This window comes from Ovis aries, chromosome 19 (assembly GCF_016772045.2).
Source record: "Ovis aries strain OAR_USU_Benz2616 breed Rambouillet chromosome 19, ARS-UI_Ramb_v3.0, whole genome shotgun sequence".
NCBI lineage: Eukaryota > Metazoa > Chordata > Mammalia > Artiodactyla > Bovidae > Ovis > Ovis aries.
Window position 1 is genome coordinate 12,502,546 of NC_056072.1, and position 11,727 is coordinate 12,514,272.

Sequence of the window (11,727 nt, forward strand, 5' to 3'; positions counted from 1 at the left end):
TCAATCATTTCATTTCACACATGGGTGCATTTATTCGACATTTGTGCAGTGCCTTCTAGGCAATCGTGATAAGCATTAAGGATACTGAGATGAACAAGACAGGGACTCCACCTGGAGGTGAGAAAAAGAGATAGATTAAAACTAATTATATGAAAAGTGAACTTCCTAGAGTTCCAGACGCTGGGCCTATCTCCAAGCACTTTATGCATATTAATTCACTTAATCTTCACAATAGTAGGCACTATAATCAGCCCCACTTAACAAATGAGAACGCTGAGAACAGGCTTGCCTTAAGCTTCTGGGTCCTGTAATCAAGTGAGACCAACAGAGGGCAGTGGAGGGAAACACCTGGTAAAGGGGAGTTATAGTAAGATGTGTAGCCAGCCCAGGTAGGTAGATTTGCTGTCTTAATTGCTCACAGACACGTCTTCCAGGGGGCAGGCTGCTTCCAGCTCAGAGCTCTGCTGCCTCAGGGGAATATCTGTCAGTGGTGAATATCTGTCAGTGATGAATCTTGGAGGACTGAGCCCTGGGCTGGTGGTAAGATGAGAGCCCACCTGTTCAATAAAAGCAAACTGTGGAAAAGTTCCTACCTAACGTTGTTGGGGGCAGGATGTGTGTGTGTGTGTGTGTGTGTGTGTGTGTGTGTGTAGAGGTGGACAATTGTTGATAAAGCCCATTTCTGTTCAGAAGGGTAAACTCAATATTCAAAAAAGTACGATCATGGCATCTAGTCCCATAACTTCATGGTATATAGAAGGGGGAAAAGTGGAAGCAATGACAGATTTTATTTTCTTGGGCTCCAAAATCACTATAGACTGTGACTGCAGGCACGAAATTAAAAAACACTTCCCTCTTGGAAAAAAAAGCTATGACAAACCTGGACAACGTATTAAAAAGCAGGAATATCACTTTGCCGATAAAGGTCTGTCTAGTCAAAGCTATGGTTTTTCCAGTAGTCAAGTACAGGTGTGAGAGTTGGGCCATAAAGAAGGCTGAGTGCCGAAAAATTGATGCTTTGGAACTGTGATGTTGGAGAAGACTCTTGAGAGTCCCTTGGACAGCAAGGAGATCAAACCAGTCAATTCTAGAGGAAATCTACCCTGAATATTCATTGGAAGGACTGAGGCTGAAGTTGAAACTCCAGTATTTTGGCCACGTGATGCGAAGAGCTGACTCATTGGAAAAGACCCTGATCTTGGGAAAGACTGAAGGCAGGAGGAGAAGGGGACGGCAGAGGATGAGGTGGTTAGAAGGCATCACTGAGTCAGCGGACGTGAATTTGAGCAAACTCTGGGAGATAGTGAAGGGCAGGAAAACCTGGCGTGCTGCAATCCATGGAGTCACAAAGAGTTGGACACAACTGAGCAACTGAACAACAACATACTGAAGGGTATTTAGGAAATGCAGAAATTATACTCACTCCCACCTCTGGGTTTTTGCGTGTGCTCATCCGCCTAACCGGCACTCCCCACTCCTGCCCATTGCCCGGTAATTGGCATTTTGTGACTAAGATCTCAGTTGAAAGCTCTTTTTCCTGCCTTGGGGAGATCTGCCTTGGCCACTTTCTCTAAGGCAATCACCTGTCACTGTCACATGACATGTTTTATAATTCCTACCCCACAGTGGGAGAGTGGCCTAGTCAGGTGCATCACTCTTATTCCTTATCTGATATTTCCTATTTATTCATAGTCTCCCTGCCTTCTCATTCTAGAGAGTCAGTTCCTTGAATGTGATGGAGTCTAATGATCCCATTAGACCTTACCTCTGGATCCATGCTGCCCAGAACATGTCTGGCAAGCAGCAGTTGCTCAGTGCTTTTTGAAAGTATGGAAATGGTCCTTTACCAAGTCATCCTGGCTTTCCAGGCTGGGATCTGCGCCCACCCCTTCCCAGGAACCTCTGCACATTGTGCCTGGTCTGACCCGGAGGCAGAGGCCCAGCAATCTTGGCCATTGGAGTTCTCCTGGCTTGTGGCCCTCCCTCCTTGCTGGGCCTGACTGGGCCATTCTTCCACCCTCGGCAGATTCCACTCCAGGGAGATGTCCAAGAACCTCTAGGTGGGGAAGCCAGAGGTGTGGGGCCAGCAGTGTATGTATGTGTGGGGGCGTGGGGAGTAAGGAGAGTGGGGGTGGGCGGGCCTCTCTGGTTCCCAGCCGAGATGGTGGAAGAAGGGGGTGGCTTTTCAGAGCCTTCCAACACTGCTGCTTGCAGGGAAACAGGGCAGCTAGACATGTGGCTGCTTTTCCCCTAGACTGAGCCCAGACTCTGTGTACAGACAGACGTGGAGAGAAGGGAATAAAACTTTGCTTTATTAGACTGTATCCTTCCTCTTTGGGGTACAAAGTGAGAGGCCGTGGGGGTGGAGAGAATCTTTGGCTTCTAGGGACATTGGTGATCATGGACTTTGTCTGTGTGAACTTTGTGCTGCCAGGATGACCCGCTGAATGAGGGAGATGCCGATGACGGGGCTTTTCTGGGGCCCTAGTCAACATGTAACAGAGACCAATCCGGCTGGCCCTGTCTTCTGTAGGAATTAAAGAGCAGAAGGCTGAGAACATTTGACTCGTACTAAAGAAATAAAGGCTGAAAAAGTGGAAGGTCACTCAGGGGGTCTCTCAATCGCAGGCAGTGGCATGCAGACTCACTTGTGTTGGCGTGCGGGCCAGACCTGTGTGAGAAGCGTGTGTTTCTGTGCACATTATATCCTCCACAAGCAGCCACAAGCCCCCATTCTGTTGCTGGGCTTGGGCTACTCCGGAAGGCTTCTTCCCTATCATCCCCCCTCCTGCCATTTGCAAGAACCTGGCCCATGGATGCTACTGATGAAAGGGAAACTGCCCCTGGATCTCAGAACATGCCCTTTCTTTTTGGTTGTTTCCTCGTGCGTGCAGGAGGTGAGCACCCACCTCCGTCCCGGGTCCCTGGAGATGGGTGGAAGACTGTGGTAGCAGACGGAGGGGCTCACTGTGCAGCTGGTGTGGGGTGGCCACAGGGCACACGCAGCATGTCAGCTTCTGCCAGGCTCGTGCTGAGCTCAGTTGGGCTGTGCAGAAACTGCCTCATCAAGGCGGAAGTGTGGTGCCCGAGGTGGGGGCCTGGGCCCCTAGGTGGCTCGGTGAGCTCAGTGACCGTGGTGGGGGACATGAGCGTTGTGGTCCTGCACTGGTCCACCCTCTCAGTCCCTGCTCCTGTGGCTCCATAGTGCCGGGAGCTACCCGGCGCCGTCTGCAGCTCCAGAGCACTCTTCTGCCTGGTGGGCAGGGCGCTGGCTGCAGCATGGCCAGGTGGTGGCGGTCCAGAGAGCTGGGGGGCCTCTTTCTTTCCAGCCTTGTGCTGGATATCTTTCTGGTGGGGCTGAGTCTGGCATTCATCCTGGGTGAAATGTGCCCTCTTCAGAGAGATCTCAGGGTTGCCCCTGGGGCTGGCCTCCTCCAGAAGCTCCCTTGTGGCCGACTCCATGGAGATAAAAGGTGGGGAGGAGGGTGACTCTCTGCTGAGAGGTAACACTTGGGGAAGGTGTGAGTCCTCTCTCAAGGTCTCCAGCTTCCTGGTGGAAGGGGTGGCCAGGGCTGCTTGGCTTCTGGCCTCTGAGTGATTTCTGTCCTTGGCTTGACTCTGGACCTCAGTATGGCTCATAACCTCAGTTTGGCTCTTGACTAGAGTTTGACTTTTGACCTCCTGGCCTGAGCAGTTGGGCCTGACTCTCCCGCTGTCTGTGAGACTGACCTCGTGGGCACTGTGTTCCTTTGGGGGTCCCTGGGAATGGCCCCTGGTGTTAGTCCCAGGCTGGAGGCTAGACATGGAGTTGAGCGCCTTGTGCACGGCCTCCTCGATGTCCAGCAGCCTGGCCAGGGTCTGTTCCTTCAGCCGGGCCACTTCCGTGCTAACCCTCGTTAGCTCCCCAAAGGCCTGCTCCACAGAGGCCTCAGGCTTGCGGGGGGTAGCGGGAGCCGGAGGGGCTCCTGGCAGCTGGGGCACAGCCTCAAAGAGCCTCCGCAGTGCCCGCACGTCCACAGTGCTTTCAGCCTCCTTCTCCAGAGCTTGCACCTGGCTCAGGAGGCCCTGGAGCTCTTGCTGGCCTCCCTGCAGAATCTCAGGGCTCTCAGGGGCCCCTTGCTGGGAACTGTCCGCGCCCTTCTCTCCTGGGAGTCTAGGGCCCCGCTGCAGTGAGATGGGGTGGCTGCTGAGAGCTGAGAGCCCGAGGGGGTCAGGGCTGTGGTTGTTGCTGCCCATTGCCTGGCTCTTGGTGGGGCTGGGGGCCACGGTGCTGGGGCCATGCTGGGGGCTGGGCTGGCTCTGTCCAGCGGGGCCCTGGGGCAGAGATACTCGGCCCTGGTCTGCAGCGATGGAGACCTTGTTTGGCCGAGGGTCGTGGTCAGCTGTAGCCGTCTCACCTTGTTTGTGTTTTCCTTGCCCCACCTCCTCAGCGGCGCTGTGAGCCAGGGCTGAGGGCTTGGACAGCCAGCGAGGAAGGGGGAGCTGGCTTAGGTGTGCAGGTTTGGGGGGCACCTGGGGCTTCTCTCTCAGGTGTGTGGGAGGCTCCGGTTTCAGGGTCTTTGTCTGTGACTCCCCAGCGCTTTTCTGGCCAGCAGGGCTGCTGTGGGAGTGGAGAAGGGGGTCCTGCGTGGGCTTGGAGGCCTGCCGGATGGAATTCTCATCATGCCTGGGTTGGGCTGGGAAGTCCGGTCCCGTCACAGCAGCTGGGAGAGGAGGAGGAGGAGGAACAGAGGCATTATGGGAGTGCAGACTGGCACCTGCCGCCTGCGGCCCGGAGGCCCGAGTGTGGTGGGCTAAAGGGGCAGCCTTCAGGGTGGTCTCTGCAGCTTGGAGGCCCCCCAGGCTGAGTCCTGCCATCACCTTCTCTGGAGGCGCCCAGGCCTTCTGTGTGTGGCCCCCTGGCTCCTCTTGCCTGGGCCCGAGACTCTGACCCAGGCCTTCCAGGAGTGGAAGGGGTCCTTGCTCAGATGGCCAGACAGCCCTTTGACCCGGTAGGTCAAAGGTCCTGATGGGATGAGCAGTGTAGATGCCATCCTGAATAGTCTCCCACCCCCCAGGCAGCCCTCCAGGCAGTGCTTTCTGTTCCCCACTGACCTTGCTGGGGGCTGCTGGGATCCTGGGGTTGTCTCCCACCAGAGGCCTGCTGTTGCTCTGGGCAGCCCCTGTGGCCGGTGCTTGCGGAAGCCCATCCTGGGTGGGCATAGAGGCGGCCCCAGGGGTGGGGCCTGGCTTGTGCTTGCTCCGAGCTTGCTGCTGCAGGCTTTGGGCTTCAGCTGTTGCTGTCCTTCGACTCTGCATGGTGACCTGGAGGTCTGGAAACCTAGGTCCTGGGGGCATAGTCATGGCTCCCTCTGACTTTCCTAAAGCTGTCATCCCTTTCTGCCCAGTGCACCTGCCTTCCTGCTTTTCTTCCCCAGCCAGAGAGACTGCCTTTCCGGTGGCCTGTGGGGCACAGGGGGTGGCCCCTGGCCCTCTCAGATGCCCCATCCCCACGCCAGGGTCCAGTGGGGGAATGTGGATGATGCTCTCAGCCGGGGGCAGCTTCTGGGCCCCCTCGCTGGCTGGCACTGAACTTGAGTCAGCCGGCGGCTCCCACCGCAGACTGTGCAGGCCACTCAGGTCTCCTTTGTTTATGCAGCCGGCCAGCAGCTGCACACTGCTCCTTTCGGGCGCCCTGCTGGCTGGCCGGGGTTGCAGGGAGTAGGCAGTCAGCGCCACCAGGCCCTGCTCTGTCTCCTGCATCACCAGCCCCGTCCTCCCCGCCGAGGTCCCGAGGCCACAAGCCAGCAACTGCTGGAACTCAGGGTCCATGTCTTCGATGCTCCCGCTGCTGCCTGGCGCTGGCAGCTTCAGCGGCTTGAGGTGAAGCTGGCCCGCGGGGTCCTCCTGCACCAGCAGCCCCTGCTGGTCCACGTCTGCCCGGCGCAGCACTTGGCGGACGATCCTGGGAAGCTCCCCAGACACCAGCTCCTCCTTCCGAACGTGGGGGCTGCCCTGCCCTGGGCCTGGGAGCACGTACCTGGCAAGGCAGAGCTCCCCTGGCCCTCGGGCCTCCATGAGGATGCCTCCATGGTGCAGGACGCCAGGCGTGGCGTGCAGCGTCCGCAGGGTCCCCTCGGCTGCAGTCTCTTGCCTCTCCGGCACCCCCTTGCCCGAGGGACCCACGGGCTGTTCTTCCTGGAAGTTGCCCCCTCGGATGCTCTCAGCTGCCAGGGAGCCCATGGGGCAGTTCTCAAAGAGCCAGGTGAACTTGTGCACTGAGCCCGCTGGAATGGGCTCAGGGATTTCCCTGGGTCCCTGGTCTTCTCTCTTGCCTGCCTCCAGAGCCTGGAAAACCTCCTTCTGACGAGACACCTGCCCGGAGGGGATGTCCACTCTGCTGCAGTACCGCACAGGCCCCCTTCCACAGGGGTGGCCTGAGGCCTGCAGAGGCTCAGTCTCAAAGACGTGTCTCTCCGTCTGTCTTTCCCCAGCCTGGACCTGGCTCACCTCAAGGTGCTGCTCCTTGGAGCCTTCTGGCCAGTCCGGGGATTGGGGCGCGAACATCCAGGTGCACGACCGTGCCTTGCTTGTGGGGTCTGTGACCTCTGACCCCTGCCTCTCGGCCAGCTCACTCATCGGGCACGTCTCGAACAGCCAGCGGATGGTCTTCACGTCACCCTTGTGGGGTGCTTCGGGCTGAGGGCCTCCCTGAGGCTTTCCTTCTTCTTCCTGTCGTTCCTGCTGCTCCCGTTGGTGGATTACCTCCAGGGGCTGTGTCTCAAACAGCCACCGGGCAGTGCCCACATCTCCAGCCACCACTTCCTGCCGGGTGATGCCCCGCACCACATCGACGGTACTGGGGCTTCGGCCGAGTCGGTCTAGGGGCTGTGTCTCAAACATCCACTTGTAACCCTGCACGTCACCTCCGACTACCTGTTCTCTGCTGACGGAGGTCAGGGCATGGAGATGACCTTTGGCGTCCTGCATGGCGTACACTGGGGACCCTGTGTCCTGGGACTGCCCAGCGGAATTGGTTCCTTCTGCTCTGTGTAAGCTCCCAGGGGCCAAAGCTTCGCCCTGCCCGATACTGTCCAGGGGAAGGGTCTCAAAAAGGTTCTTGAAAGTCTTCACATCTCCCTTCACCCCATCCCTCTCGGGGGCACCCTGAGAGAGGGTTGGTGCTGAGGGGTCAGCATTGGATAGACGCTCATTTGTGAACCTCTCGCCCTCCTGGGGACCCACCCGCTGCAGGTGACCCACTTGGACATTGTCTCTGAGGGTGTCCAAGGGCTTTGTCTCAAATAGCCACAGGGTGGAGCGGACGTCCCCGGGGACCACTGCCTCTTTGGGTGGGACCTCTGCTCTGTCTTCCTCTTCCCCCTTGAGAGTGTCTAATGCTCGGGTCTCAAACAGACGCCGCTGCTGCTGAACATCTGGACCAGGAGGGATAAGGTCCGGGGATGGCTGGAAGTCCTGCTCATCCACTAAGATCTCCCGGATGGCATCCAGGGGCTGTGTCTCAAAGATCCAGCGAGTCGCGCTGACATCGGGCCGGGCCGCCTCCTCCAGGGAGATCCCGCGGATCACCCGCACCTGGCTGGGGTCCCGGTTGATGGCATCCAGAGGCTTGGTCTCGAAGAGCCAACGGCCAGACCTCACTGCATTGCTTTGGATCTCCTCCCGGTAGGCGGCCTTGACCTCGTGGATGGCGCCCTCTGAGTCCTGGATGGCACACAGCGGCTCTGTTTGGAACAGCTTCACCGTCTTCTTCACATCGCCTTTCAGCTCCTGGATCTCTGAGCGCAGCTCCAAGGGGCTCTGCTCCTGGGTGGAGGGGCGGGAGCCAAGGCGGTCCAGTGGCCGTGTCTCAAATAGCATCCTGGTACCCTGGACGTCTCCGCTGGCTGCAGGCTCCCTCACTGTAGCCTCTGGTGCTTCAGCACGAACCGTCAGCGCATCCAGCGGCTTCGTCTCAAACAGCTGGCGGGCTGCACGCACGTCCCCTCCGGATGGCCGAGGTCCGGCCGGCTCCTGGTTTACGCTGTTAGTAAAGGAGCCTTCCTCAAACTTGCGGGAGGTGGCCTGGACGTTGCCACCGGGCACGGACTCCTTGGCAGGTGGCTTCTCATGGTCCCCAATGGCATCCAGCCGCCAGTTCTCAAAGATCCAGCGCATGCACTGGACATCGCCCTCGGTGGGCTCCTCGGAACCCAGGACCTCAGCCAAGTCTTCGGCCACGGCCTCAGCCAGATTCTTGCGGAGCTCGGGGTGGATGTGCTTGTAGAGGCGGCGGAGCTCGCTGGCTTGCCGCTGCTGGTGGAACTTGGAGAAGGACTCCTTGGGTGGCGGCGGCGGTAGGTCCTCCAGGGCAGGTGGTGGAGGGGGGGGCAGGTCCTCTGTAGCTGCCATCGGGATGGTTGGGGTGGGGGCCACCTGCATCTGGGCACTGGCCATCCTTCTGAAGAGAGGGGGCAGAGATGAGGATGGGGTTGGGGGATTTCAGTGAGATGGGGGTTGGTTGCAGAGTAGCCCTAGGTGGCGTGTGCTTAGAGACCACCCCTCCCCCTTTCCAGACCTCCCCGGGGTCTCACCCTGCTACCTGAATGGTTGCTGTGTGACTAGTCTTGAACTTAAGGCATATAGAGCCATCCATCAGGTGGGTCCCTGCTCCCCCAGAATCACCTGGGTTGTCACGGCGCCAGCAGGGCACTACAGGCTTTGAAACTCTGTCTTCCAGTTAACGGGTGCCCAACCCCACAGTGGGAAAACTGTTCCTGTCCTGTCCCATCCTTGCTTGCTTTTGCCAAAATCAGTTTTTCCCTGGTAGACTCCCAGGTGAGTGGCCTGGGGGAATTCTGATTTTTAAGGGATCCCAGCCAGGGAGAAGCAGGTCCCTACACTGGTGACTGGGCTTCCCTGGTGGCTCAGACGGTAAAGAATCTACTTGCAATGAGGGAGGTCTAGGTTTGATCCCTGGGGTGGGAAGATCCCCTGGAGGAGGGCTTGGTCTCCAGTATTCTTGCCTGGAGAATCCCATGGACAGCGGAGCCTGGCGGGCTGCAGTCCATGGAGTCACAAAGGTTTGGACAGGGACATGACTAAGTGAGCACACAAACTGGTGACTCTCATGGAGAGAACTAGTTATCAGTCACGTTTCCTTTCTCACCACCAGAGGGCGCACTTGTCCCTTTCACTGGGGGGCTGTCCCGCCTTTAGCTCTTGGCTCTCCTTTCTCAGGCCAGGGAGGCCAAGCAGGGGCCGGCAGCTCTTGCTGCAGCAGAAGCAGTAAGGCTGAGTGAGTGTCCACCAGTTGTCTCGCAGTTAGGCAGAACCCAATTCTGAATCCTAGCTAGGGGTTTTCTGAGCTAGGGGGACCTCTAGAAGCTTCTGGCCCAACCACTCTTGATTAAAGATGAGGAAACCAGGGTCCAGAGTCAGATCTTGGTGAATGAGGCGCAAGCAGTGCTGGATCGGGGTTTCGAAACACTTTAGGTAGGAAGTGTGACGCTTTCTCAGTGGCTGTGGTGGCCCTCTGTTCCCAGCAGACACCCCAGGAGGGGAGGCAGTGAGACTTGAGGGCCTTCCTGCAGCGATAGCCTCACCCCTTGCTCACGGACCCCCGTCCCCAACTGTGTGCAGCACGAGTCTCCTGTGCACGCCTTCTTTCTCCCTCTTCGTGCCCATCAGCTTCCGCCAAGGCACTGCCCCCACGCCCCTGGCCCACCTTCTCTGGCCTCTGTCCTCGCTGTCTTATCTGTCTTGTGACAGGTGTGCTAACAGTCCCCAGAGGCCAGTAGGGAAAGAATGAGAAGCACGTCCCCCCCTCACTGCCCCTGACCCACAGCTCTGCTCCACGCTCAGTGCTAAATATAGCCGAGGTGCTGGCCTCCACACAGCGGCCCTGGGCTGGGGAGAGGTCCGGCTCAGCCAGTGGGACCCTGGGAGCCTGACCCCCCTTGGTTCCTTCTCTGCCCTGGGCTCCCTGATCCTGCCTGCTGAGCTGGTGTTTGGCCTCTGGCTGCAGGATGACCAGTGCTTCTGGCCACAGGAACCTGGGGGTGGGGGAGGGACTTCCTTCTCTCGACTACCTCAGCAGGGGGAGACTAAGCCCTGCTTGCTCCACCCACACCCCAGCCTGTCCTCTGAAGACATCCAAGGAGTATGACCTCTAAAGTCGACAGTCCAAGTCTCATCACGCACTCTAGGTGCTTCCTTTAGCCTGGGTTCTCATGAGGACCCCCCGACCAAAGGCAAACCTTGATGGTCCCCACGTCCTCCCTGCCGTCACCAGTGTGGCCTGAGCAGATGGCAGGTACGGGCCACCAGCTCCACCCTGCCTCCACCGCCTCCCCCAGGAATCTCCAGAATCCCTGCTGTGGTCACTTATGATCGAATCAGAGTCCAGAGAGGGCAGAGCTGAGGACCTGCCGAGGTCACTGGGCCCAATCCCCTCATTGTTTGGAAGGGGAAACCGGCCCCAAGAGGGGAAGGAGCTGACCCCGGCAGCTCCACCAGGCGGTAGCAAGGCCTCCCCACCTCGTTTCTCAAGGATGGGGACCAGGTGCGGTGAAGGCCGAATCCAGAACTGATACCAGGCTTTGGGTAAGGCCTGAACCCCAGGGGTGCCCCTGAGCTTGGCCTCCCAGGCCTGGGCCAGCCTCTCCGGGTGACCCCCGCTTTTGCCTCCAAGTCTGCTCTTTCCTGGCCCAGACCCCTTCACGCATCTCTATACTTGGGCAGTATACTCTAGCGCTCAGACCTGGCCACCCACCTTTACCCCCAGGTCTTCCTTAAGGCTGTCCTACTGGGCACGCTGATGGCCCACATCACACCCAGGCCCTAGGCCATGCGGGGTGCTGGGCTCAGGCCAGCCCTGGGGAGACATTCCCGAGCCAGCTATGTCAAGACTTCTACCCACAGCAGCTGGGCACAGGGCTTGTCCTGGCAGCACAGTCAGACCCCCGTGTCCTCCCCCGCCTCTTCTGTCCAGACACTGGGCCTAGCTGGGGCTCCTTGGAAAGAAAGCCTGAAGCCTGAGGAGCTCCGTACCTGATTTTAAAAATCACAACCCCAGACCACCTCCTCCAGCAAGCCTTTCTGGATTACGCCAGACTGGCTGGAACCTGCCCCTCTGTAGGCCTCAGGCCTGTGCCAGCCAGGCCGAACGCTACCATGGGGCTCACAATAATTGTCTGGCAACTTCCTTGTGGAATCTTCATATCAGACCCCTCCACTCACCTGCTCCAGACGTGTGGCCCCACCTTCCTCCCCTCACTCAGAACTTTCACTAATACGCACTGCCCTGAGAGGGGCCGGAGGGGGTCCCGGCCTGGAAAGCCAGCCCCGCTGGTGTGGCGAGGAAAGGAACGGCTCACTCACCTGCGGGCTCTGCCTGGCTGCTGGGGTTTGGGGTCTTCGGCAGGTGTGGCCCACGGCTCTGTCGTGCCTCTGGTTTGGGCTGCTCTCGCTCTGCTGGCCCCGTCGGACACCTTCTCGCTGCCCTGGCTCGGGGTCTGTGTCCCCTGCCAGGCTCAGCAGCTGCCTTTATCTGGCTGGTTAGGGGGTGGGCCGAGGTGGGGGGGTGGGGGGAGGCGAAGGTCAGAGTATGAAGTGGTTCAGTTATTTTTAGGGCTCTGGAAGTTATTCTCCATCTCGGGCATCAGTTACATGTCCTTTCTGCTAGGGAGGGGAAGAGGAGTGAGCGGGGGAGAGCTTCATTCATCCAAGTCTCCTCTGAGGATTGGG

The 11,727-nt window shown here is 58.7% G+C and overlaps 1 protein-coding gene across 3 annotated transcripts; it reads right to left on the reverse strand.

The window, feature by feature from the left end:
* Window positions 1-7: 7 nt before the first annotated feature.
* XIRP1 (xin actin binding repeat containing 1) lies at window positions 8-11,501 on the reverse strand. 3 transcript variants are annotated; one of them, XR_006057142.2, is made up of 3 exons: window positions 11,362-11,501; window positions 2,910-8,440; window positions 8-111 (listed from the first exon to the last, which is right to left on the reverse strand). XR_006057142.2 is itself a non-coding variant. In XM_042236522.2 (3 exons), exons 2-3 carry the CDS (start codon window positions 8,434-8,436, stop codon window positions 4,695-4,697), a joined length of 3,351 nt encoding a protein of 1,116 aa, XP_042092456.1. In that variant the 5' UTR covers window positions 8,437-8,440; window positions 11,362-11,501; the 3' UTR covers window positions 2,292-4,694. The 3 variants fall into 3 exon arrangements, 2 of the variants coding, with proteins under 2 accessions (XP_042092456.1, XP_027813830.2); XM_042236522.2 differs by lacking the exon at window positions 8-111 and having other exon boundaries at window positions 2,292-4,703; window positions 5,095-8,440; XM_027958029.3 differs by lacking the exon at window positions 8-111 and having other exon boundaries at window positions 2,292-8,440.
* Between the last annotated feature and the right edge of the window lie 226 nt (window positions 11,502-11,727).

Coding starts and splice junctions, on each gene's coding strand:
- XIRP1 (XM_027958029.3), bottom strand. CDS start 8,436: ATGGCCAGTGCCCAGATGCAGGTGGCCCCCACCCCAACCATCCCGATG.